This window comes from Eumetopias jubatus, unplaced genomic scaffold (assembly GCF_037043125.1).
Source record: "Eumetopias jubatus isolate StellerSeaLion01/CBP00866 unplaced genomic scaffold, mEumJub1_p1.0 scaffold_4, whole genome shotgun sequence".
Classification (NCBI taxonomy): domain Eukaryota; kingdom Metazoa; phylum Chordata; class Mammalia; order Carnivora; family Otariidae; genus Eumetopias; species Eumetopias jubatus.
The window spans coordinates 21923392-21951199 of record NW_028274810.1 but is presented as its reverse complement, the minus strand read 5'-3'; the positions used below and the strand labels follow the sequence as shown (position 1 = coordinate 21951199).

The 27808-nt window shown below is 42.8% G+C and overlaps 1 protein-coding gene across 3 annotated transcripts; it reads left to right on the top strand.

The window, feature by feature from the left end:
* Positions 1 to 5149: 5149 nt before the first annotated feature.
* Positions 5150 to 10375, top strand: S1PR1 (sphingosine-1-phosphate receptor 1). 3 transcript variants are annotated; one of them, XM_028102051.2, is made up of 3 exons: positions 5150 to 5391; positions 5782 to 6008; positions 7694 to 10375. In XM_028102051.2, exon 3 carries the CDS (start codon positions 7857 to 7859, stop codon positions 9003 to 9005), a length of 1149 nt encoding a protein of 382 aa, XP_027957852.1. In that variant the 5' UTR covers positions 5150 to 5391; positions 5782 to 6008; positions 7694 to 7856; the 3' UTR covers positions 9006 to 10375. The 3 variants fall into 3 exon arrangements, with proteins under 3 accessions (XP_027957852.1, XP_027957853.1, XP_027957854.1); XM_028102052.2 differs by lacking the exons at positions 5150 to 5391; positions 5782 to 6008 and adding an exon at positions 6990 to 7287; XM_028102053.2 differs by lacking the exons at positions 5150 to 5391; positions 5782 to 6008 and adding an exon at positions 7364 to 7466.
* Positions 10376 to 27808: the final 17433 nt, after the last annotated feature.

Here is a 27808-nt window from a genome sequence, read left to right as displayed (position 1 = left end):
GTTGGTTAAGCGATTGCCTTCGGCTCAGGTCATGATCCTGGAGTTCCGAAATCGAGTCCCGCATCGGGCTCCCTGCTCAGCAGGGAGTCTGCTTCTCCCTCTGACCCTCTTCCCTCTCGTGCTCTCTATCTCTCATTCTCTCTCTCTCAAACAAATAAATAAAAATCTAAAAATAAATAAATAAATGGGCTATCTCAGAGGGTATTTGGACCCAGGGACACCTGGCAGGGCTGAGAGCATGTGCATGGAGGTCCCCATCATTCTGATTCAGTTCAAATTCAAACACTGAGGGGCGCCTGGGTGGCTCAGTCATTAAGCATCTGCCTTCGGCTCAGGTCATGATCCCAGGGTTCTGGGATCGAGCCCCGCGTCATCAGGCTCCCCGCTCCGCGGGAAACCTGCTTTTCCCTCTCCCACTCCCCCTGCTTGTGTTCCCTCTCTCGCTGTGTCTCTCTCTGTTAAATAAATAAATAAAATCTTTTCATTAAAAAAAATTGAAACACTAAATGACCAGCTTCTTTCTCCTTCTCTCCCCTGCCTTCCTCGATTCACTTCAGAAAATAGTAGAAGGCAGACAAGAGATTTTAGAATTCCTCGCTGACGAAATTGACCAGACCAGGATTAGAGATCTATAAATATTGATATTTGGGGTCCTCCAATAAAAGAACATACCTGATTACCTAGCACCCTTCCACTGAGAAACCCCCCACAAAGAGTTTTAGTTAGTTTTCAGTGCTTCTGTCTGAAACAGGAATGGAAAGCCAGAGATCACCTGACAATTGAGAAAGCCGCTGACACAAGGAACCAAGATCAAAACAAACAGGAAAATGAGAAGACAAGAAAAAAAAAGGAGAAAATCTTGACAACAGCAATGACATTTTAATATTCTGGGAGGTAAGTAAAGATATGAGATCCCTGAAACAGAAACAGGGTTCTGTAAAAATGAAATATTCAGAAAAAAAAGAAGAGAGCATTTAGACTCAAAAGTCTGATAACACACAGGGAAATATTAACTGAAGAATTGAAGCATAAAGTTGAGAAGTCTCCCAGAAATCAGAAAAAAAGATTAAGATATAGGAAATGGAAAATAAATATGAAGAATATTTAATATAGGGGCACCTGGGTGGTTCAGATGGTTAAGTGTTTGCCTTCAGCTCAGGTCATGATCCCAGGGTCCTGGGATTGAGCCCCACATCGGGCTCCCTGCTTGGCGGGGAGCCTGCTTCTCCCTCTCCCTCTGCTGTTTCCCCTTCTTGTGCTCTCTCAGTCTCTCTGTCAAATAAATAAATAAAATATTTTTAAAAAAGAATATTTAATATAAAAACTTCCTGGATGGCCCATAATCTGAATAGTAGGAGTTCCAGAAAGAGAGAATAGAGAAATAGAGAAAATGAGGTTATCAGAGAAATAATTTTGGATAATTTCTCAGACTATACAGGGCCCATTGTATGTCCAGGAGAGGACTTGGAAAATCAAGATATGTTATTGTATAATTCTGGAACACTGTGGAGAAAGAGAGAGAGTTCAGGAACTGACGCTTAAGGATGTTAAAGAACTTGCCAAAAGTTGCCCAGCGGGGAACAGGCAGAATGATGGCTGAATCCAAGACTGTCATGTCCCACTATGTAGTTTTGAGTGGTGGCAAACAAGAGAAGAGAGATTTATATGGGGACCTAGTTAGTATGAGTGGAAGACAGTGAGTTTTTGGTAGAGGAAACACACAAATATTAAGGTAAGTTGAAGATAAAGAGTCATCAGAGGCCAAGAATTGAAAGGACAAGAGAGAGAAGGAGTACATGAGCCATGTCTTCGAAAGTCTGGGGGGAGTTAGCACAGTGATATGGGCAAGGGTTTGCCTTGGGAAGGAGCAAAGCTACTGGCAGGAAGTAAGTGTGGGTGAAGTTGCTGTTACCTTAGAGGAGAGAAATCTCAGTGACACCGTTTTCTCCACCAAGTAGGAGGCTAGTTAGTCTCCTAAGAATAGATGAGGAAGGGGAGGGCTGGATCTTTACAGGGGATTGTGGGCAGAGGGGGGTTGGAAAGTACCTGGAGCATTTAGGAAAGAGAGTAGAATTGCCAGACTTAGCAAATAAAAATACGGCTCACTCAGTTAAATTTGAGTTGCAGAGTAACAACAAATAATTTTTTTTAGTATAAGTCCCAAATATGACATGGCATTTTCTGTGGCAACCCTTAAAGAGAGATTGGAAAGCATGCATAAAAGAATAATAAAGTTGCTTTGAAATAAGAAGTGTGGAATGGCTCAACCTCAGTGTGAACTGGGCGTCAGAAGGTAACCTCATTGCCAGGAGAAGTAAGGTAAAACATTGGGCTGGCCTTCCAGGCAGCAGCGGAAAGGGAGCTGGGCTGACAGCCAGGGGATAGCTTGAGGATGCAATTCTTAGGGCCTCTCCTGAGAGTAATGGGAAGAGATATGTGTGGGAACCAGAGACTTGGAATTGGCAGGGAAACCATTGCTGCAAATAGTTTTGCCTACTTTCTAATTTTGCCTAAGTGGTCATCTACATTTTACGTCTTATAGGTGTGTAGAAGGATGAATATTTCTAAGTAATCACCTGCAAAGTATTTGGGCTTTTTAAAACACTGGGTTAATACTGAATGAATGTTGTTCTCACCAGCAGTATTCACAAGAAAAAGACTGATTTCCCCCACGTAATTCTTTGACATGTTTGAGGTTTATTGTGGTGATTTGGACTCATGGTTAAGAGGCTACAGCCAATCTATGGTCACAGACCACGTTAACCAAGTTACTTAATATAATATGCCTGGGACTCAGTTTCCTCGTTTGTAAAATTAGGGTAATAATCATTCCTAACTTGTAGGGTCACTGGGCGGATTAAATGAGTTAAAATGTGTAATACTTACAATCCGCTACCCAAATATATAACCTTACATTAGATGTTATAGGTAGATAAAAATATGTTCACTACTATACATTTGTGTACACTTTGTCAGGAAATATATAGTCAGGAAATCAGTGGTTTTAAAAAAAGACATTCATAGGGGAGGGGAGGCATAAATAGGCAGAACACAGAGGGTTTTTTAGGGCAGTAAAAATATTCTGCATGATACCGTAATCATGAATACATGTCATTATACATTTGTCCAAACCCATAGAATGTACAACACCAAGAGTGAACCATAACATAAACTATGGACTATGGATGATAATGATGTGTCAGTATAGGCCCATCAACTGTAACAAATGTACTGTGCTTGCTCTCTCTCTCAAATAAATAAATCTCAAAAAAAATATACTCTTGGGGCACCTGGGTGGCTCAGTCGTTAAGCATCTGCCTTCGGCTCAGGTCATGATCCCAGGGTCCTGGGATCCAGCCCCACATCCGGCTCCCTGTTCCGCGGGAAGCCTGCTTCTCCCTCTCCCACTCCCCCTGCTTGTGTTCCCTCTCTCACTGTGTCTCTCTCTGTCAAATAAATAAAATCTTTAAAAAAAAATATATATGCTCTTTAAAAAAATTTAAAAGGTGGTAAAAATAGAAATATATTTATTTTTAATAAATAACACAATATTTAATAATTTAATAAAAAATTTAATGAAACGTTTCAGCAAAAAAGAAAATGCTTCATGGTGAAAAAAAGACATTTATTAGCATAACTTTTGTATATGTTTTATAGACTTGCATAGTCAGGAAATAAGTGGTTTTGAAAGGACATTCATTAGCCCATCTTCGTATACATTTTTGACATATATATAGTCAAGAAATTAGCACAATTTGGGGCGCCTGGGTGGCTCAGCCATTGAGCGTCTGCCTTCGGCTCAGGTCATGATTGCAGGGTCCTGGGATCCACTTGCGCATCGGGCTCCCTGCTGGGCAGGTAGCCTGCTTCTCCCTCTCCCACTCCCGCTGCTTGTGTTCCCTCTCTCGCTGTCTCTCTCTGTGTGTGTCAAATAAATAAAATCTTTAAAAAAAAAGAAAGAAATTAGCACAATTTAAAAATTTTAAAGCTAGAGGTTTGCTTCCCTTTGGGGAACACACACTTCAGTTCCTTAACTATTTATTGACTGAAGGTGTTTGAACTGGGGGTCATGACATCTGGGAGACATGGCATTAAGATGTGGAACCCAGCTCTGCCACATACTAGCTGGGATACCTAGTGATTTAAGCTGAGTGACATTTCTCTCATCAATAAAATGACCAACAGTGCTTGCTTAAGTTAGATAATCTACCATGATAGATAAGAGTTTTGGTGCGCAATTCACTTTAATTCCTTTCCCTTAAAGAACTCATAAATTAGTGGGTGGGGTGGATTTTGCCAAGTCCCCACCTTATGTTGTGCAGGGTAGACTCAACATACCTCTTCTTTTAAATAAGTCCTCAAGCCCAATCAGAGCCGATCTATTCTAGAGCCTAGAGGACCGTTATCTTAGTTTCTATGTTGTATGCATGTACTGTTGTTGACTTTGTGGCTATGTGCTGGCTTCAACTCCGTTAATGAAGACTTTCAGGCAGCTGTGAACTTGATTTTAACTGTCGTTTGATTTCTTCTTTTGCAAACTCATAAGATCCCAGAAGTCGGGGTCTGTTTATTCATTTAGCCTCCTTCTGAGTCATTCAGGTACAGGGTGTGTCTATCAATTGAAACTGCACACGGAGAAGTTTTGCGTTCACATCTGCCAGGATGGGAAGCCAGTGCGACCAGGGACTGAGTGGAAATCTGTGTTGCAGCAGGGCAGGGCAGAAGTGCTCTGAGTTTGTCATTGAGGCGGAGCTGACCAAAGCCGCCTCTAGTCTCACCTTCTGAAGTCGCATCTAAGCGAAAGAAAAGAGTGGGCGTGTTGGGAGCTTTTAGGTGTGGGGGCCTCTAAGTTCTCCCGAGTAGAAAGGGAGAGAAGGGCACCGGCCTCAGACTAGGCTGGCTGGGCCCAGAGGCTCTTCCCTTTTGGAAAGTCTTGTGCTGCCCAAGCTTTTTAAATCTCTCAGGCCCCAGCAGCTGCCCATGTCCCCAGAGGTCTCCCACTGGCCAGAATCTGGGACACACAGCTGACTTTGCGCCCGGTTGAATTAGGGAAACCCCCACCCAAGGTCTCGCCAGGCGCTGGTCCATCTCACCGCGAGTCCCGGGAAAGCCACTTTCTGCCCCTCAGACCGCAAGTTTCAGGGCAGCAGCGGGATGGGGGTGGGGAGACGTAAAGGAACCTCCGGGGCCATTCTCCCTTCTAGGCTGCTGCATATCTCCTCCGTGTCTTTTGCTGCCCTTTGCCAGCTTCTCCTCCCCAGAGAGCGGCCGGGACTCTCGGGGTCTCGCTGGGGTTTTCTCTGCCTGCGCAGAAGCGGCCGCGGGCGCGCCCCGCCAAAGTCTCCGGACTCGGATCGAACCAAGGACTCCAGCGCCTAGGGGACCAGAGAGGTGCGCTGCGAGACGCCGGGCGGTCCTTTGCCCCCTAAGACTTTTCAGGAGGGAAGTTTCCAAAGGCTTCCCACCTCCTCTCTTTTGTAAGACTTGGGAGAACGGTCTCCGGGAGTGGAGGACAGCAGGGCTAGGGCCGTGATTTATGCATCAGAATCCAGGGGGCACCAGCCTACGTCCCTTCTCTGTTTTCTTTTTCTTTCTTTCTTTTTTTTTTTTCGGTTGCCTGTGGGGGAGGAGTGTGTGTGTGTGTGTGTGTGTGTGCGTGCGCGCGCTTCTGCCCCACATCTTTCCTGGACAGTGAGTCTCTGCAGCCGAGATCCGGAGGCCCCCAGCCGCTGGCGGAGGGCGTGGGGGTTGAGATATTAACCCCTCCCCGCCTCTTCCTAGAGAAGCCACCCAGCCTCAGCGGGGCGCTCGACGACTTCAGCAAGCGGGCCGGCGCTGGCCGCGGGGAGCAGGGCTGGCCATTGGAGTGTGCGGCTGCGGAGGGAGGGGACCCCGACTCGAGTAAGTTTGGAAGAGCGTCGCAGTCAGTCCCGGGGCAGCAGCAAGATGCCGAGGGCGCAGTGGAGACCCGGAGCTCTCCCAACGCAACTTCGTCCTGCCTGAGCGAGGTAGGGGACTGCACCTTGCCAGCGCGGGCCGGGGGCGCGGGGGACCGCCGCTGCAGGAGGTCTTCAGTGTTAGAAAGGAATTTTTAAACCCGAACGAAGCAAAAACAAAAAAATACAAAAAAAAAAAAAAAAAAAACCCGAACCCAAACCCAACCCAAACCCAAAACCTTTTAAAACATCCATCTCTGGGCGCTGGAAACATTCATCCCTGGGCTGCTAAGGAGCCCAACGCGATCGGATTGTTCTTGGGGCACTTGTGATTTATGAAGTTCCGAAAAGGGTTAATTCCAGTTGTAAACCCGACCACGGGTAGGGGATAGTGAAAACTGCGGTTGGTCGCGGAGGGAGGGAAGGCGCTTTTATTTGGAAATCCTATAGACAAAGAATATGGGAGGTGGGGTAAGGGCTTAAACTTGCACTGCCGGCGAGCAGGGTGCGGAATTAGATGGGAGAAATGTAGAGCTTCTGGGCGCGAGTAGCCTCTGCTGTCCCGGGAACTGCTGTTGCTGCCTCTATTACTCCACTTCTTTCACATTGCTGCGTTATCTTGAAACATTGCAAGTAGACTTCTGCTGACCAGTGCCATGTTTCATTCCCTCCACACTTTGTAGTTCTAAGAGAGGAGGCAACATGTTGGGGGAGGGCAGTAAATGAAACGGCCGGCTCTCGCTCAGCAACGCACCAGACGTACATTTATGTTTCTGGACAGAAGCTTTGAACTTGGAATTAGGAATGTAGTGGCATGTATCGTTATCATTAGTAGTATAACTTCTCTCTTTTGTGTGCGTGCCTGTGTGTGTTTTGGCCAAACCCACAGTAACTAAACATACTCCTTATACAATCAATGAATGTACTAAATTCCTGGGATTTATTGCAATCTCTTATGAATGATTTTCACTGAATACCTTTATATTTTCTTGCACTGGCTTACAAGAAAAAAAAAAAAGACTAGAAGAAGAAATTAAGAAAAGGCAGTTGCTTCACAGAAGCGTAAGCTTTCCTGTTTACCGCAAGGCCGGGGCGGGCTTGGCTGCCCACACCCCTCGGACCCTGAGCACACCTGTTCCTAGAGAGTTATTAATAGACCCCAAAGAATGACTTACTCTGTCAAATGATTTTCGTGCAAATCTAATGTCTTGCAAGGCAATTAGGAGGTGGTTCTCAGCTCTTTTAGCTGGGTGGTGGTGGCAAGCAGAGGTGGTGTGCGTCTCCACCCTCATATTAGGGGTTGGGTCTCTTCCGAGGTGAGACCAAGACCAAGACCAAGGTGAACCCGCTGGTGAGTGGGCCAGCGCTTCAGAGAACCTCCAAGCTGGAAACCTGGAGGGGGTTGGAGTTGGGGGGGGCGGTGAGAGGGCGGGAGAGGTGTTATGGAGCTCACTTCTCTAGTTTTCCCATTTCGATTTGGATGTGACACAGGAGAATTTTCGCCTTGTCGATTTGGAGTTTTCAGTTTGGGTAAATTTTTGTTCTTTCTCCCTCCCCTGCCCTCCCCCCCCCCCCCCATTTGGCAAGAAATGTGAATTTGATTTTTTTTTTTTTTTAAATCCCTCTCTTTGCGCTTGCTCCAAGTTTCCTTAAAACAAATCCACGACAAAACTGGAGCAATGCCTTAGCTAGAATGAATTATGCCAGTGTGCTGTGGCTTTCTCCCTGACTCTCTCCTCTTTGTGACTTGTTTAAAGCTGCTGTTTCCGAGGCCCTCTCCAACCAAGGCAAAGAGACACAAAAAGCCTGGAACTCTCGGACAGAACCACCTCCCGCCGCAAGTGAAGGCTCGCTCGGCCTCGCCCTCTAGCGTTCTTCTGGAGAAGCGCCACCCCCGGATTCCTGGAGACACTGTGCACCATGGGGTCTACCAGCGTCCCGCTGGTGAAGGCCCTCCGCAGTCCTGTCTCCGACTATGTCAACTATGACATTATCGTCCGGCATTATAACTACACAGGAAAGCTGAATATCGGCGCGGACAAGGAGAATGGCATTAAACTGAGCTCGGTGGTGTTCATTCTCATCTGCTGTTTTATCATCCTAGAGAACATCTTTGTCTTGCTGACCATTTGGAAAACCAAGAAGTTCCACCGACCTATGTACTATTTTATTGGCAACCTGGCCCTCTCAGACCTGTTGGCAGGAGTGGCCTACACAGCCAACCTGCTCTTGTCTGGCGCCACCACCTACAAGCTCACCCCCGCCCAGTGGTTTCTGCGGGAAGGGAGTATGTTTGTGGCCTTGTCTGCCTCCGTGTTCAGCCTCCTAGCCATCGCCATCGAGCGCTATATCACAATGCTGAAAATGAAACTCCACAATGGGAGCAACAGCTTCCGCTCCTTCCTGCTGATCAGTGCCTGCTGGGTCATCTCCCTCATCCTGGGTGGCCTGCCCATCATGGGCTGGAACTGCATCAGCGTGCTGTACAACTGCTCCACCGTCCTGCCGCTCTACCACAAGCACTATATCCTCTTCTGCACCACTGTCTTCACTCTGCTCCTGCTCGCCATCGTCATCCTCTACTGCCGGATCTACTCCTTGGTCAGGACTCGGAGCCGCCGTCTGACCTTCCGCAAGAACGTGTCTAAGGCCAGCCGCAGCTCGGAGAAGTCGCTGGCGCTGCTCAAGACCGTGATTATCGTCCTGAGCGTCTTCATCGCCTGCTGGGCTCCCCTCTTCATCCTACTCCTGCTGGACGTGGGCTGCAAGGTGAAGACCTGCGACATTCTCTTCAGAGCCGAGTACTTCCTGGTGCTGGCAGTGCTCAACTCCGGGACCAACCCCATCATTTATACTCTGACCAACAAGGAGATGCGCCGGGCCTTCATCCGGATCCTGTCCTGCTGCAAGTGCCCCAGCGGGGACTCCGCGGGCAAATTCAAGCGACCCATCATTGCCGGCATGGAATTCAGCCGCAGTAAGTCGGACAACTCCTCCCACCCGCAGAAGGACGATGGGGACAACCCAGAGACCATTATGTCCTCTGGAAATGTCAACTCTTCTTCCTAAAACTGAGTGCTGCCGACCCACGGGGAGAATTCTTGCGCGGTCACCCACCACCCAGTGTTTGGGGGGGGGGGGAATCTCTGTCTCGACTACTGCCAGGGAGGAGCTGCTGGGAGCCAGAGGGAGGGCGGGCATAGTAAGAGCAGCCTGGTGGTGCCGGGGTGTTGGTGGGTTAGTTCCTGTGAACAATGCACTGGGAAGGGTGGAGATCAGGTCCTCGTCTGGAATCTATTTCCTAACCCCCCCGCCCTGGAGCTTTGATTTTGCACTGAGCCAAAGGTCTAGCATCGTCAAGCTCCTGAAGGGTTCATTCGGCCCCTCCTGGAAGACTAACGTCCCAGTGTGAAAGCGACTGTCCGGAGCTTTGAGATGTTTTCTTTCACCTTTCCAGCCCAAGGGATTGTGTGCACTTCTGCTTCTCTGGGTATGCTCTGCATATCCCACCCTCCCTCCGCCTTCACACCTCTCCTCAAAATTCTTTTACTTTATATTCGAACTACCTGGCTTTCATCAGAGCTGGGGTTGTGGCATGGTCCATTTCTTGATGGTTTGTAGCAGGTAGGCTGAGTCCAGGAGGTCAACTGTGAGGAATGGAGATGGTTTGGAGATATAAAGCAATTTTATTTCCCGAGGCCAAAGTTTCCATGTAAGCTGGATCAGTTTTTTGGAATTTGGTTAAAGTCACTTTGATTTTTTTTCTTTTAACAACTTTACAAGGAAATGTATTACAGTGTCAGTATCCATTGTGGCTGAAATCTGCATAAGGAAGTCCAATTTATCTAAATGGTATCAGGCAGGATCCTTTGTGTCATAGGAGAAACAAACTAGCAAAACCAGGTGAAAACTGACTGGGGGGTGGGGTGGGGTGACTGTAAACCAAGAGAGATTTCTTAATGAATCTGTCTAACAAATACAACATCTGTCTTTGGCACTTTGTTGATGTTTATTTCAGAGTGTTGTTGTGAATTAGTTCAACCAACAGGATGGTTGTATTTTGTTGTGTTAAAAGTACTTTCAGTGATTTTTGAATGTATTTGTTTCAGCATTTTATTGGATTTTTCTAACTTGTGTTAACACCGTTGAAAGTGTATTTCCTAAGAAAATACAAACTTCTTGTGCCATTAAAGCATTACTTTAACTGATAGGGAATACCAGAAGTTTTTCAATACAGCTGTTCATTAAATAGTCAATTAAAGATGTGTATAAATGTTACAAAAAAAATATATTGCTGTCTCTTTAGTATGGTTTTCAGTGCAATTAAACTGAGAAATGTCTTTTAAAAATAGTATTTAATAGGTTTCTGACTTTTGTGGATCATTTTGCACATAGCTTTATCAACTTTTAAACATTAATAAACTGATTTTTTTTAAAGAGTCCTCTGTGGAGAGCATTTTTTAAAAAATAATTATTAAGCTTCTATTTGACTGTGGCTTTTTAGAATCAAAGTTACAGGCAAATTTCTATTACTCTTTAAAGGATTTTACCTTGATAAACTAGGGTGTGAAAAAAATGTGGTTTGTTAAAAACCGCTCTATCTTTTTCAGGAAGAGAAACTTCAATAAGTTAACATTGAAGAGTAGTAAAAAATGTGATGAAAACCACCAACCTCTAAATACCACATTGACAAGTAAATGTAATTATTGGAGTTTTAAATTGCATTCAAGCCAAACTAAATTATATATAATAATTCTTGTCCTAAAACATGGGTTTAAAAAAAACAATATACAACAACTTGGTTGCATATCTAATTTAAATTATGAAACTTAATGGTCATGGCAAACCCAGCAATAAAAGCTTACATGCTTGGCTTTCCACCAACATGCTGGAGAAATGGGGATATGGATATGGGAGATAGTATATTAAATCACTTAATTTTTTTCAGGACACTGGGCTTCTCCCAGACTATCCTTTGAACAATATGGGACTATACGGTATCAGTGAAGTAGCAAGTTGCAGAATGTAGCTGGAATAGTATACACCTCATATCTGAAAACTTTCAATAGTATCTGAAAGTTTTAACATCCTAGCCATTACTTTCTCCAACTATACAAGGAGAGCAAGGGCACTTTGTAAGCATCATAGAATTACTGTAATAGTTCATTCTTGTTTCAACATTATTGTCACCTTTGCTGGGGATTAATGCAAAGAATTTTGGTGTGTTTGGCTCTTCAGTCCTATTATTACTTTCAGAATTTGTGCTTTCAACTGTCATTGAATATGCACAGGACACAGTTGGGACACGAAGATAAACCTCACCTAACAGAGTAGATGTCATTTCTGGGTAAGGTTAACTGTGGGAAACAGAAGTGTGTTCACTAAGGAAACCTTAGGTCACAACCTCCAGTTTCCTGAAGGAAATGCCAAAAATGCTCTGAAGACAAAAGACTGGAAACAAACTGGAATGTCTCTATCCATCTGTCTGCTGAGGCGGAAGGAATGAGTTCATGCTGCACTCACTTCCTAGAGCTTTCGTTACAGAGTCAAGCATAATGGAAAAGCATGTCCATTTTGTGTTTCTATGGAAGATAAGTGTTCTTACTCTTGGTTTTATCTTTATGAGCACAGCAATGACTCACACAACATGGGGAAGATGAAGTAGGGCAGCTGACCCTGGTGGAGATTGGGGAGCTCATGACAACAGTGACAGAGAGGACAGCCTCGCTTGCCCACCTGTGAGCACATTATCCAATTGTTGAATGTGCATTCTTCCCGGAAATTCCAGACCATGCATTTCATTCCAAGAGAGCTAGACAGTCATTGACTGTAGTTTTCCTGGGCAGACGTGGGACAAGAATCCTACCTCTGGCCAAGAAGCAATGGCTAAGATAAAGGAATCCTTGGTGGTATCTCAACATGAATATCTGGTTTTAATTTAATATATCCTGAGAATTGAGGATGGAAAAAAAAACTCAGTAACTATATTTTTATACTAAAACAAACATCCATAAACCTTTGATTAAAAAACGTATGTAGTGTTTTATAAGAGGAGTAAAACAGGCAACTGGAGCAATGCCTGACATATGCTTGTAGAAGTGCCTCTGACTCATAAATATTCAGGAAGTTACAAATTGACATCAAATAATACTTTATTTCCAGAGCACCTGGGTGGCTCAGTTGGTTGAACGTCGGGCTCTTGGTTTTGGCTCAGGTCATGATCTCAGGGTCCTGATGTGGAGCCCCATGTGGGACATTATCATGGAGTCTGCTTGAGAGCCTCTCCCTCTCACTCTGTCCCCCCTCCCCCCATGCTCTCTCTTTCAAATAAATAAAATAAATCTTTTAAAAAAGAATACTTTGGGGCGCCTGGGTGGCTCAGTTGGTTAAGCGACTGCCTTCGGCTCAGGTCATGATCCTGGAGTCCCGGGATCGAGTCCCACATCGGGCTCCCGGCTCGGCGGGGAGCCTGCTTCTCCCTCTGACCCTTTCCCCTCTCATGCTGTTTCTCTCTCTCTCTCTCTCTCTCTCAAATAAATAAATAAAATCTTAAAAAAATAAAAATAAAAAGTAAAAAAGAATACTTTATTTCCAACAACATTAATTGTGATTACAATTCTACAGAACATTTCAATAGATACATAAGACAAATGTTTGTTCTTGCTTTTTAGCCTCATTATAAGTAGAAAAATTAAATTCTTTAATAAAAGTTCATCGAGTGATATTAGAAATTCCAAAATTTATAGTAATAGAAATTTTTCATTTATGTTAATTAGAGACTGGATTTTATTTTAGTAATACAGCACTTTGATTGTGTCTTATGGTATCTTTAATGTTCCCCCAATGGAAAAAGTCTTATTATGAGGATGTTAGCTTCTTCTCAAATTGGATTAATTTCTGTCATGGACACTGCCTATGATAAGGATGTGCCCAATGTAATACTCTTGTAATACTTCTAACCCAGACTGTACTTTTTGAATGATTTTGACCCTTCATACCTCCCTTCAGCATATCACTGAGACCCCTCATGTTTTCTAGGTCACTACAAATATAGCTCAATTTGGGAGCTAAAAGAAAAAAAAGTTCTGAAATAGCAACTTAAGAAAGATGATTAGCTCTTTTGGGGAAATCCTACCAAGGGAGGACTTGAAGTTCAAGTAATTGTAAATATTAGCAACCCCATTTTCAATTGAGAAGCAAGAGATAATACTCAAGTGAAACATTAAAAAAATATTTAAATTACAAAACTGTTAAATTTGAACTTGTAGTCACTGGCTCAAAACTTAATGTCTAACTAGGAACTCTTATTTACCTACATTATTTGCAATAATGATTTTCTGTGCTCTCTGTGTAATGTTCAGTTATTCTTTTCTTTAATAGTGCTTGCTCCATACTCAGTTGGAATGGCGTTTCCTGTGGACACTTAACTAATTAGGTCAAACTAGATTGATTTCATTTGTTTCTAACTAGCTAGATGAAACTAGATTTGTCTGTGTTTTCTCTAAATAGTTTTAAAACATCTTGAGGGAGGAATCACAACCAAAAGAAACTTTTATAGGACCTATTAGAGTATTCTTTCCCTGTGGACAGGGTTAAGTTCTTGATGATGAGAAATCATAATAGATTACATCATTTCCCCCAACCTTCCTGCTTTTTTGATGTCTTTCACATGGTCCAAGGAAAGGGACTCAAAATATTTTTTTTACACATACCACTGCCCGCACTGCCACACTGATTGGAACTGGAGTCATCTTCCAGAATGCCCAAGCAAGCAAGGTCTACCTGAATTACCAAAAACCTTTAGATTGTTTACAAAGAAAAAGAATTTTTAACCAGTGGTCAAAAGAGCTGGGAGAGATAAGAGGAAGATAACAGTGAATGGGGGTTAGACCTGAATTTAATTCAGTCTTTTCACAGTCCTTGACAAGAGCCGGGACCAAGAGCAAATTTGGTTCATGTTGAAGATATTTCGCCTAATAGATCCTATCTCTTACTCCTGGTGCTTGCTTCTTAGAATCAGACTTTCAAGTGATTCCTGTTTTTCTCATGCTCTCTTTTTCATCCCTTTGAGGGTTAAAGGATTAAAAATCAGATTTAGCTCTGGGTATAATCATTAGCAAAAGCATGTGTGAATCGCATATTTGAATGAACAAGAATTGCTCCGTTTTCTTTTACCGGAGCACCATCGTGTGCCCAACCAGCGCCTGGGTGAACAATGGATAAACACATTGTGGTAAATTCATAGAACAGAATACTATTCAGAAATTTAAAAGGGAACTGCTACTGATACTTGCAACAATTTGCATAAATCTCAAAACCATTCTATTGAGCAGAAGAAGCCAGCCACAAAAGAGAACATACAGCCTGATTCCATTTATGCGAAATTCAAGAGCAGGTAAACTGATCTATGATGATGGAACTCGGAACAGTGGTTGCCGTGCAGAGAGGGTAAACTGGAAAGGGACATGAAGGAAGTTTATAGATTGTTAGCAATGTTCTGTATCTTTCTTTTTAGGATGTTGTTCACCTGGGTGTATGCCTTTGTCTAAACTTATCCAACTATATTAAGGCCTCTGAAAACTTTTTTTTTTTTTTAATCAGTATGGTAGACTTCCATCTGAATATGAGGGTTATATGGGACTTTCTCTACGAAGTTATGAAACAAGGTTCCAAAGAGTTCAATAGAACATGGCAAAAGTTCCAAAGTGTTCCACAGAAGAAACATTTGCTCTTTTAGCATTCTTCTAAGTCCTAGAACCCAAACATTAAAATGCTAAATAACTGTGACCCGATGATACTCTCTTTGCTTCTATAGGATGAGAATTTGGCTTAGTATTGGTATTTGTAATCCCTAAAGAATTTCTGTGTCTTGGAAGAGTCTAGGGTTGTAACGAAACTGTCACAATAAAAGTCTGTTGACATTCAGATTTCAGTCTTAGGAATATATAATGTACTGTAAATAACCTTATGAAGAATGGGCTTTTACACACTGGCAAGGGTACTGACACATATTAATATTGGTGACATATAACCTGGAGTGTGCCAAACCATTTCTTACTACCTGACCAAACCTATAAAAGGCATCCAGTCAGATAATAACGGTCGTCCCCGGTGCAAGCACGGCATTGTTAGAAGTAATGCACAGAGACACAAAATGAACGGAAGGCAGGCTCACGTTCTTGAGGCCTTCATAAGCTTATTGTGGCTTAGATACACTGCCTGTGCTCAGCCCTGTCAAAGGATTCTCTTCTTCAGCCGGCTCTGGGAGTTGTTGGGCAGGGCTGAAGTGCCTCGGGTGCTGCAGCGGTCCTGGGTCAGGCTGATTAAACACAAGGAGAAATGGGAACGGGAAAGAAGGGGCAGTGATACCAGGGATGACCAAGAGGGGAAGGTAACTAACTTATCTACTCCCTAGAGCTCTGATCCCATTATTGTTCCACTTTTCTGCTGCTTTGTGATACCAGGGCAGAAAGAACAACCCTATTAAGGAAGCCTGGTGCGGGTGGCCCAGGCTTCCTGCTCCCACCCCTCTTGATGGGTACACCCATCCACTCACCTATCCATTCAACAAGAATGCTTGCCCTAGGCTATATGCTATGGTTATGAGGCAAACCTTTAAAAAAATCCCGGCCTTCCCAGAGTTTACAGGATTCACTCTTCTGGCTCTGGTGCTTCATTGGCTCCTTCTCTTTGGGGTCCAGGGAACCTGAGTTTGCCACCGCTGTACCATTCCCTTAATATATTGCGTTCTTAAGCAATGTAAAATAATTTTATTTTGCAAACATGATTCATGTTAGCAGCTATTATTTAACCAATATCTCTAAATAACTTAAAATTAGATAATGAGGCATTAACTTTTAGATTTGGAATGGAGACAAGTCCTTTATGTTATTGGATGCTGTTGGAAGTATCAGCATTTGTATTCAATTTTTCAAGTTCTAGGCCCCATGTGAAATCAAAACATTCATGTTTTTAGTTTCTGACTCACCTTAATTTGTGTTTTTCTTGTAGAACACTGCTCTGAACTCTCTTGGGTGGAGCCACTTGGGTTAAAATGAGCAAATGAAGCCTACATTTGAATAAATCTTAGGTGGTGTCCTTTATTTAACTTGGATGAAAGAGAAGGGAGACCAAAATGCACAACTCGAGAGGAAACATGACACATCCTTAATATCATTCTGAGCAAATCCATCTAATGCTGAGCAATTGCAAATCAGCTAGAAGGCTAGAGAAAGGCCTTTTTGGGTGCTATATGTCTCAGTGGCTACTTCTGCCAGGGAGCTGGGTCTCACTCCCAGCAGCCCAAGAACTCTGCACCCCAGTCTTACATACCCATTGAACCAGAGGTAGGCCTCTCACATTCAAGGGCTGTTTTCATAAGGAGGATCCTTGAGAATGCCGATAGCTCAGATGCCCACTAACCATTACCGGATCTACTCCTCAAAGGTCTTCTGGGGGCAGAACTAGTGGTTCCTTTTCTTTTTCTTTTTTTGCACAAAGGAAAACATATTTATTTCCAATTTCAGGCTTTCTCTTGTGCCTGTCTAGACACTTCGGAGAAAAACAAATTTAAATCACCAGTAAAGTTATGTTCTAAAATAGGAGAAGACTAATAAAGACATTAACTATCATAAGCCTGGAGTGTCTTCACTCACCCAGCTTCTTTTGTGGCCCCAGAAATAGTGGTTAGCTCTCACATGCTGTTCTGCTTCGGCGATCTTCATGTGGCCACCTGCAGAAATAGTTCTTGGTTTCTCTTCCTTGTCTAGATGCTAGTCAGGGTGGCATTTAGAAAAACACAGATTTTCATATTCCCATGCACACGTGCAAAGTGAATTAGGATACCAAAGACTTACCTAGATTATTTAATCCATAAAACCCTTTGCCTCAATTATCTGAATGTTTTATGCCAACTTTTTTTTTTCCCAACTGAATTATTATTCTCTATGTAGCACTACAGGAAAAGTTGCAGAATTATAAGGAATTTAGAAGACATACCCACAAGGACCTCCTAATTTAAAGGGGCAAAAAGACCCCATCAAATAACATGTGGTTTAGAAAAGTTTCATATACATTATCTCATCTTACATATTCATTTTATTATTTTTCCTTTTTAAAAATGATGTTCATTCAGTGTCTTGTTTTTTTCATAATCAGTTATTTTGAATTGTAGCCCCAAGTAGCAAAAATTGAAATGTGTTCACATAATTTAAACATCTGTAGGTGATTTGTATCAAATGGATTTCTGCGCTCTGTTCATTTTCCAAGGAATTCAATACAAACCAGTTTAGTTACGGAACTTGTTACCAAGGGTAAAGTTAAAGGAGATATCTGGATTGTACTTTCTTTCCTTAAAGGGGTACTGTTAAGGCAGGAGCTGGGCTGAGGTCTCTGGGGCCTGCCGATAAGGAGATTTTGATTTCTAGGATTGTTTATTTGATATCATCTTTCTATGTTCATCTGGATTTTCTATTAGATTTGCAGAAAGGCCAGTGTTGGGTATTTTCAGAAAGTCTTGGTTAAATACTAATCAAGGAACTAGAGCATATTTTTGAAGTGTGTGTGTTAATACCTAAATGTTCATAGCAGCTAACTATTGGAGGATTCGTAGTGTGGGATCCTGCTGCCTAAATACACATCAGAGTGCCACTAGAGTAAAAAAAAAAAAAAAAAAAAAAAAAATTGCTCAATTTTTTGTTTGTCTTCTCAGGAAAGGAATGAATTAACTAGTTCTTCCCCAAAGTAAAACTTTAGAATAAATGTATTAATTCAGTGCAATGCTCAATGTTGAAAACCTAAACTATATTTACTTTAAGGAACGGACAATTACTTTTTTTTTGTGTTATAAAACTTCCTTGATTTATGGATAGTTGGCTTTTGGGAAGTACTATATGATTTTATGAGAGTGTCTTATAAGAAACAATTATTCACGCATGATTTTTGCCTAATGGATAGGAGATGCCTGTGGAAAATTTGGAGGAATTACACAAACACTGAAGGGAAAGAAAAGCACACCAAAGAGGCATTTCACTGAAAAACCACGCAGTGATCGAATGCTATGATTTCTTCCCCAGCGAGGATAGTTTTCAGACCACCGCAGCTGCCTTTCATCATGCCAGGGTTGAGCTTGGCATTGCGGATGATGTTATTAGGTGGTTTGCAGAATTTTGACTCATGTGGAATTGTGTGTGTGTGCGTGTGTGACCACAGTAAGTTCACTTGAGACTTTGCATTTCATTATCAATTAAGAATGCACTGGTAACTGGTAGGAAACTTCTATTTGGAGCAAAGTAATTACAACATTTTCTCATTGCTGAAAGCACTTTTACTTCTTCCCTACTTTCGTTTCCATCTATCTGAAGAAAAAGAGGAAAAAGAGCAATTTGTTTTCCATACAAAAGGCGTCTTAGACATTAGGGATTACTATAGTTTCTCTGTGTTATAAACTGTCCACATTCTTTATATGTCACTCCATGAACTTTTCTGTAATTTGGAGGAAATCCATAGCATTAACTCTTATTTCAGAGGCTGTAACACCCTACAGCGAATAAAGTTGGCAGCATTGTTTCCCTTTCCCAAATTCCTTTTTTGGTAAATTTAAGGAGGGGCAGATATTGGGGGTACAACTGTGTTTTCCACGTTTTTAGACTGACAGAGTCTCCCTGGGATTTGCGGCTGCCTACTTGAATAATCTCAGGATGAACACCATTCACATTTCATGGCTCTCACTAGGAATCATTAACAGCCCAGTGCAGAGTTTTGCTTTTCACTTAACTTGTAAGAGAATGAAGAGGCCCTGCCAAGGTTCAGGAAAGGATAACAAAGCATAAGCTCTTTAATGGGATGAACTAACATAAAAGTCGAAGTGCACCGAGCTCTTTCCCACAAGTAGGACTTGATCTGGGGACTGGTATTCAGGCTGACAACCATCATATATTGGGAAATAGCACAGAGAAACCAAAAGTAATTCCGCTGAAAAGAGCCAAGTCTGGGCTTTGGTAAAATAAGGATCTATCTGTTAAGCTCTGCTAAGATCGAGATCTCTGTGATTTATCGTATTTTCCATGGAACTGGGTTTATTTTTATTGAAGAGAATTGTAGGATATAGGAAGCATTTGTTTTAGTGAAACCCTGCTTGGATTCAGCTTGAAGGACACTGAACTATTCCTTGATATTGTAGAAATGCCTCCATATATTTGTTGGCTAGTGAACAAGCTATCTTACAAAATGATATTTTACATTCCATACGTGGCAGAACAGCCTAAAACGCGCTTGCAATATCAAAACAATGCTTCTGGCCTGGACCTGATTCCTTGTCGGTGTTAGAAGGCCCTCCAGCCTGTCTGCCACACCACTGAACTGGCTGGTGTTCTTCCATCATTTGGTTTTCAGGGCTGCCTAGAATCGGTCTCTCACTCTATCAACTAGATGCCCAAGTAGCCACTTCCATCCTGAGGGAATTGCATCCTGGCAGTTGAGCGCTGTCAGAAATTTTCTAGTCTGCTTAGATGTTCTGAATCAGTGATTGCACCCAAATGCCTCTAGGCATCAGGCAGAGAACGTACTGGAGCGAAGGGGGCTGGGTAGCGACTGTGGTGAACCTGAGAGTAACGTCCATCTCAATGGACACACTCCTCCTGCTCTTGCAGCTACACATATGAGCCCAATGGACTTAGGTGTTCCACAAGGAGTTGAAAATATGGATTCTGATGTGTGATCTCCTGATTTTTAAGTACTGGTAACTAATTCAATTTCAAAAAATCTTATTCAGGCCAAACGGAACATGAGAGTAGCCATATGTGACCTCAGGGCTCCTATCGCCTGAGGTCCACCATAGGGGCTAAGTCAGTCCCACTTCAGAGCTGTCTCCTTTTGGTGGCCTGGGGTGTGAGGGCCCTGGGTGGAGTGGGAGAACAGGCCAGCCTGAGTTCTGGGACTGAGTGTTAGGTAGTCTTCCAAGTTGGCTTGTCTGATCATTGGAGTCTGCCCCATATCTGAATGGGAGGTCTCCAGCTCCTGGGTTTCCATTGCTTGGTGATAATGGGTTCAGAAATAGTCACATCTCAACCTTTCTAAAAGGTGCCGTGTTGAACAACAAAGTAGCATATTGAGAAAATCAGTCATGTGCATCGGATGCAGCATCCTAGGCTCTTAACAAATGCTCGTTCCCCCCGTTGTCCTCCCTTTGTAAAATTCCTTAAAAATTAAAAGCCTTAAAAAGTGTATGAACAAGTCTGACTTCCCCATTTTTTCAGTAGCTATACACAACAATCCTATGAACTGTGTATCACCATCTGTCCCATGAGGAGGAGGAATCCTATAAGCTAATGGGGCTAAATAACTTCCCCCATGCCGCGCAGCGAGTGACTAGTGAAGCTGGGCTTTGCTTTTCCATGACCCAGCAAAGCCAGGAGAACTTCCTCAGGCTTCCCCAGACTTATAGAGCCACTGAGTTGGTTGGGATCTTAGAGATTCCTGTGTCCAGCTGCCTCATTTCAGAGATAAGTGACTTGCTCCTGACTTGTCATCATTTCTCCTTTCCTTATGCTACTTGAAAATCAGAGTCATATTAGCAAAAGCCACGATAGAAAGTGAAAAATTTGTGTTGCTGGGGATATTTCCATTTTTATGCCTCCAGCTTCATTTCTTTTAGATCCAGCCAAAGTTTCTTTAGACACTTAGGCCATTGGCCCTTTGCTAATTTTTACAACTGGCATAAATGGAATGCAAGTCTTTGAAATGACAATGATTTTGCTTCTGCAACCCCTTGAACGTCTGAATTTAGAGGGAGCAGCAGATCAAAGCAGGAGGGCGTGGCAAATGTTAGTTAGATGCCGGTGTTTGACCAAACAACCCACCAGAGGGTAAAACTCATGCTGTAATTTAAATAGATGGTAGAGCCTCCTGTGGTTTGTAACGTCACTGGAAACCCAAGAAAGGGCTTATTTTATGCAATTTAGCCTTTTGTTGTTGTTGTTGTTGTTTATTTTGATTACACAAAGCTCAAGGGTTCTTTTGACGTTTAAAAATGCTTATTTCGGTTAAAGTGCTGATTACGGTCATGATTTCCCTTTCTTCTTTCCTTTCCTTTTTCTAGGATTGCATTTCGGTGTCCCACACAGCTCCTTCTACTTTCCTATGATTTCTTTTTACCCAGATAACTATCCTATTAGCATTTCCACTTAGATACAACAACTGCCCCAATATCCACCCTTCGGAGTGTGATCGTGGCAGCCGAAGAAGAATGTGGAGTCATTCCAGTGGGAGTCAGGTCGTGGTGGAGAACATCACGATCTTTCTTGTAATATCAAACAGAGGGCAAAGACCTCATTGCAATTTATCCTTTATGAAGCTATTTCCCATCATAGGAGGCAATACTTCGAGAAGTCACAGCAGTCAATTTGGCCTGTGTTTGGATTCTGTTTCCATCACACACTTCTCAGGTGTGTGACTGAAGAAGTTGCTCAACTTTTCTAAACTCATTTTTTTTTAATCGATCAAAGAGTGACAATGGTACCAACCTCATAGGCTGTTGTGAGAATTAAATCGGACCATGTTGACAATGTCTGCCAGAAGACAGTATATATTGAGTATAAATGTTCATTCACTTGACCCAGATTTGCGGAGCACCTACTATTGCTCCAGGCACAGCCAACATGGCAGTTGAACAAAATAGACAAAATCCTTGCCCACAGCCAGCTCCCTTTCTTCTCTTTCCCTCCTTCTCTGTCACTTGAACCTCTCCACTAAGGCCAGACCACATAGAATGAATATTTTTGTTCTTTCAAAGAATTCATTCCTTTGGCAGTTCTGCCAGTCAACAATTACATATTGTGCTTAGATTGCCTTTTCACATGGGACCAAAGAAAGAATGTGTAATGGTATTGCAAAATGTAACCTACATTATAACTTGGATGTGCAAAAAATAAGCTTTATTTAGTCTATAGTGTTGTGGCTTCTTTTCTAAGCCCTTGCTTTCTGGATAGAGGAAGGAATACCATTAACTAAACACTGGTTTAAAATGTAGTCCCATTCAATAATTTAATCCAATTAGGTACTATTCTGCTTCCCCTAGCTAAAAATGCTCAGCCTTTCAGATGACCGACCTCTTCCTCCCCAGCTTGTCTGGAACATGGGGGAAGGGCTGAGGCTTATGCAACTTTGTGGTGGTGGGAGGGGTTGGTGTCTTCAGGTAGAGCTTGCTGCTTGCCCTGGCCCCAGGCTGTTGTCCCTTTTCCTCTGGGTGCTGCAGGCCCTGTGGGTGTTTATAGCCAAAAACTGGGTGGGTGTGACTTGTGGTTGATCTCCCGGCTGGTCAAAGTCTGTAGTGTGCTCTGTTTGACATGCCCTCATTTCGGTTTCCCCGGGTACTGGAGAGCGCTTTGAAGTCTGGCTGGCCCTCTGCAGCCTCTGCCTCACCTACCTCTGACCAGCACAGAGGCTCCATTTCTGACTTCTCTCTACGTTCCTCTGTCTGACCCTACCACACTGCCTCAGGGCAGGCGGGGTCCCTAGGTTTGCATGGAGCATGACACATAGGGGGCCACTTTGTTCCAGAGTCTGTGGGGAGGTATCTTCAAATGACCCCTGCTCTGCCTTTGAAGGTAACCTTGCTTTCCTAGTGCACCTTTCCCTTCCTGGGCCATTTCACATCCCCTAGCCCCTATGCCACTTCTCCCTCGCTCTTCTCACGTCCCACAATTCCCCATACTAACAAAGAGCAGATCTTTCTTTCCATCATTTCTTCTTCTTGACTTCATTTATCTGGCTAAATCTTAGTAATAAACAGGTTTTGTTTTTTTTGTTTTTGTTTTTGTTTTTGTTTTTGTAACCTTATTGTGGTAGACTTCTATGATCTGAAGCCTCCATGACTGGTTGTTAAAATACTAGGGTCTCACAAAGGAGTCCAGCAAATCCCTTTTCAAGAAGCTGCCTCACCCTATTTTTTCCAATGACGGAAGCAGAACATTGTTCTTTTTCTTGTTCTGTAAAAAAGTCAAACCTTCCTTCTGGACAGATTACTGCCTAAAGCGGACTAGTGCAAAGATTTCTCCTCAGGAAGACAAAAAGCAAAAAGCACTTCAGAAATTTACCCTTGTTATAGAACATGGCCGTTGCCTTCAAGAAACTCATTGTTTATTAGCGTTATGGTCCTCTAACCGTCAATGTGACTGGACTGCACTGATGTAGGTAGCCCTGGGAAGCTGCCCTACTGTCCATTGATTGAGTATCAGTGACAGATTACTTGCTTTTCAGTCAAACTTATCCTCTTCTACCCAGTGGTGTCTCCCTTCCTCTTCCTCTTCGTTATCTTTTTCTCATTATTGGGTTTCTTTTTCTCTTTGATCCCACACTTGAACTTTGCTCTCACACTGCGCACACATACAGGCATATGCATACACACAAACACATACGTCACTCTCTTCTCTTCATCCGTATGTACACATCTATAGCCCCTGCCACCCTAGCTCTCTTTCCAGATCTTTCCCTTTTGTCCTTCTATATATGTGAACATTCATTCTTCAATGTGGTGACATTCACTGCTATAATTTATTGAGCCCCTATTCCATATTAGAGATGTGAAAGGTCTTTTTATATTGGCTTTTTCGTTTAAGTTTTAAAAATCTCCATTTTAGGGCGCCTGGGTGGCTCAGATGGTTAAGTGTCTGCCTTCGGCTCAGGTCATGATCCCAGGGTCCTGGGATCGAGTCCCGCATCGGGCTCCCTGCTCCTTAGGAGACTGCTTCTCCCTCTGCTTCTCTCTCTCTCTCCCTCTCTCTCTCTCCTCCTCTGTCTCTCATGAATAAATAAATAAATAAATCTTAAAAAAAATCTCCATTTTATGTAGGAAGAAACTGAAGCTCAGAGAAATTAAAAATAATTTTGTTCAAGGCTACAGAACCAATAATTGGCACTCCTAGGACTTGAACCCAGGTTTCATTGGCCTCTAAACCCATTCCACTAAAGCACAATGTTCTAAACAATAGTTTAGACTTTCGTGTGAAGATCAAGAACTCTGAACATGGAACTCAAACATTGTCTTATGATGACTAGTCTAAAAACCATTACTTTGAAGGGAATAATGGGGAACTCCTTTTCAGAGATGATTAATCTTTGATGCAATTCTATTAAAAGTGCTGACTAATGGTCTGATGACTGCTTATTTTGATCTTGGTGTTGGTAAAGAGGACAGTACAAGTCAGGAAACGGAAAGAAGCTCAGATTTTCACACTCAAAATTGCTAACAGTGGAGGTCTCCATATTATTTTGGTTCCAGCTTTTTCTCTGTGCTAATTTAACCACTTCCTCTTCCATTCTTCTGTTTTGTTCTTGCAGGCCAAATTATTTGCCCTTTTTCTGTTTGGGTGATTATTAATTTTTAAAATTATATTTAACTTCCCATTTTTTTTAGTGTCTTTTACCATTCATCTTTATTTCCTCTCTTCTTCCCATTTCCCTCTCTTTCTCTTGCTTTGTTTCTTGTATCTTTCTCACAGTGCTCTGCCCCATTAAGTCACTGAAAATAAAATATACTGGAATCCTAATCTCTAAAATCCTGGCCATCATAAACAGGGTCCTTTGAACTTTGCTTTTGCCTTCATTCTTGGATGGCCAATTCATTCCCCACTTAAAATCGTGCCATTGTAGCATTTGGTGGGGGCGGGTGGTATGGAGCTCTGCCGGTATATTTTTTATTCTGTGACATTGCCTAAAAGATCATGGGTGGCTCAATGAGAAAACCTGAGGGAGCATTCACTCTAGAAAAAAAAAGAGTAAGTGTGTGTATGTATGTCTTTGAAGTAGAAGACAAATTCTACTTAAAGAATGTATAGTTACTTGCTATGAACCACTTCCCAGTATCCTCTTGAATCAAGGTAGGCTTTTGTATCAAATCAAAATGATGATTGGGCGCCTGGGTGGCTCAGTCGTTAAGCGTCTGCCTTCGGCTCAGGTCATGATCCCAGGGTCCTGGGATCGAGTCCCACATCGGGCTCCCTGCTCAGCAGGAAGCCTGTTTCTCCCTCTCCCACTCCCCCTGCTTGTGTTCCTGCTCTCACTGTCTCTCTCTGTCAAATAAATAAATAAAATCTTAAAAAAAAATCGAAATGATGATTCAGAGTAGTTAAGTGACTGACATTTTAAGGCTTAGGAAAGAGAGAGGGAAAAAAAAGAGTTTTCAAAAAGACTGTATAAATTAAAACTAAAGCATATTTAATCTCTCTTCTCTCCTGCTGATGTTCTCCTTTTCCTTCTGATTTCCTTGATTGGTTTGTCCTAAAGGGAGAACGGGGAGGATTCCTACAAGGCTCCTCTTTTTAGAACAAAGAAAGATCTTCACAGGTTCCTGTTTTAGAGGAAGTGGGGGTGGGAGGGCCAGATCCTTTATGGCTTGGAATAAACCAAGGTTAGTTCCTCAAGTTTCTCTGTTATTTTGAGATACAAGATTTTTTGTCCTCAAAATGCTGTGACCCTTTAGGAAACTTCACTACTAGTGATATCAGAGGCACTGGGAGGAAATGAAGCTTGCTGCAATACCACAATTACTGATGGGCACAAGGTGTTAGTAAAGACCAATTTCAATGTGTAATATTAATTGGTCAATTTTAAGGAATGATTTATATAAACAGGACTATCATTGAATCACATGACATGTTTACCTATGTGTTTGTTTCATGTTCATGTCATTTAGTTCATGAGTCCCATGAAAAACAGCATGTACAAGCAACCCTCAAACATTTAGAACCATCCTTGACATTTAGCCTGAGGTGACAAATGGTGGTGCATGTATCTGACTGAGATTATTTACTCTTCAGATCCTGCCAAGAGGGGCACCTGGGTGGTTCAGTTGGTTGAGCATCTGCCTTCGGCTCAGTCATGATCCCGGGATCCGGGGATTGAGCCCGCTGTTGGGCTCCCTGCTCAGCAGGAAGGCTGCTTCTCCCTCTCCCTCTGCCTGATGCTCCCCCTGCTTGTGCTCTCTCTCTCTGTGTCAAATAAAGAAATAAAATTAAAAAAAAAAAATCCTGCCAAGAACTGAGCAGAAATGTGGTAAGTCCATGGTGATCTGCTTCTGGTACTTCCCCAAGTACTCTATTTTGCTTTTGTTGGAAGCAATGCCAAATCATTCTGCCAGAATTGACAGGGAAAAAGAAAATGCAGTTGAGGGGCAGCAAAATATGTGACCCCAAAATATGCCATATTGACATGTGGACTATTTTGAGCTAAGGGCAATCAAGACCCAGCAGATTCAAGAAAAACTTTTACCTCTCCCTTAACTACCTAAAAGAATTTAGATAGAGGTCTTGGTCCAGAAAGAGAGCTGTTATCAAAGATAACTTTTTGTCTGACAGACCTGTCTATATAGCAGGGCAAACATTAATTCCCAAACATCTGCTTTTCCTATTGTCTTGTGAATCACCTTCCTCTCCTTTGAAGCCCCAGGCCCAAATCCCATTTCTTTTTTTTTTCTTCCTATACCATTTTTTAGCTCAGGTTGGCATACAAGCTTCAACTGATGGACTTGTCCTTGGGCTCCCTCACAAGCATAATTAAATCTGTTTTTCTCCGTTAATATGTCATACATATGTCAATTTGATTCATAGACCAGCCAAAAGAACCTAGAGAAATCGGTCACCTGCAGTTGGTGACCCAGATGGGACAAACTCTCCTGGCAGGACACTGTTTGCCCCGAGGCTGCTGCAGTTATCTTGGAACCGCTGACAAAAGCCAGCAGAAGCTAAGAATTCTTACCATGTCAGCCTCCCGGATCTCTGCCTACAGGGACTGGTGGAAGCGAGAGTGGTGAGTCTTTTTTTTTTTTACCTTTTCTAAATTTAAGAGTAGCAGGAAAAAATATTTGTGGAACTAGTTCTTTGGGTATAGTAACTCGTAAAAATTTGATATGAGTACTCTTGATTTATATTGACCCTTTTCCTCTCAGAGATGGTCATTGTTCTTTGTCTCTGTTGTGTCGTTCGTCATAAGGAGAAAAGCTATAGGGTAGAACACCGGCATAGACCCTATCAGCCTGCCTAACAGACATCGTGATGAGTTCACAGCTCTCACCAGAATGATGTCTACTTAGATAAACTTTCATATGTGTTAATGTGCACACGAGGTAAAGGTTGTTGTTAAGGGATATCTTAGAAGCCAACATCGGAGGGGATCCTGAGTAGCTCAGTCGGGTAAGTGTCCAAATCTTGATTTCAGCTCAGGTCATGATCTCAGGGTCGTGGGATCAGCCCCGCATCAGGCTCCATGCTCAGTGCGAAGTCTGCTTGAGATTCTCTCCCACTCTCTTTGTCCCTCTCCCTGCTTGTGCTCTCTCACTCTCTCTTTCTCTAATAAATAAATAAATCTTAAAAAAAAAAAAGAAGCCAACACCACAAAGTTGGTGGGAGTGGGTCGAGCTCATAAGAGCTATCAGAGCACGCCCCACCTAAGCCAAAGACTCCGTGTTAGAAGTTGGTTCTGGGACAGATTAGACTGACACTAGATCACCTGCCAACCTCAAGAAAATTTTTGTGCAACCAGGTACTCTGTAAACAATACCACACAATCCTCAACCCAGAGGCACATCTCTCTAGGTATTAGTTTGGCTCCAAGAGACCCAAGGTTTAGCTAGAGCTGTTAATGTGCATATAAAGAAAACCAGATGAGGTTTCCCTTTCATCTTGTTCTATGCTTTGAGAGCTTGGCTTTATGACCAGTGAGAATATTTTCTCTGGTCCACCAACTGGAGGACAAATGCATCTGGTAGATAGCTGAGTAGACTGTGGATCTGATGAGCAGCATTCTCTTTGTCCAACTGTGCCAGCTCTTAAGAAAGTTTGTCATAGGGGGTTCCAGTCTTTAAGGGGTCTTTGTCTTCT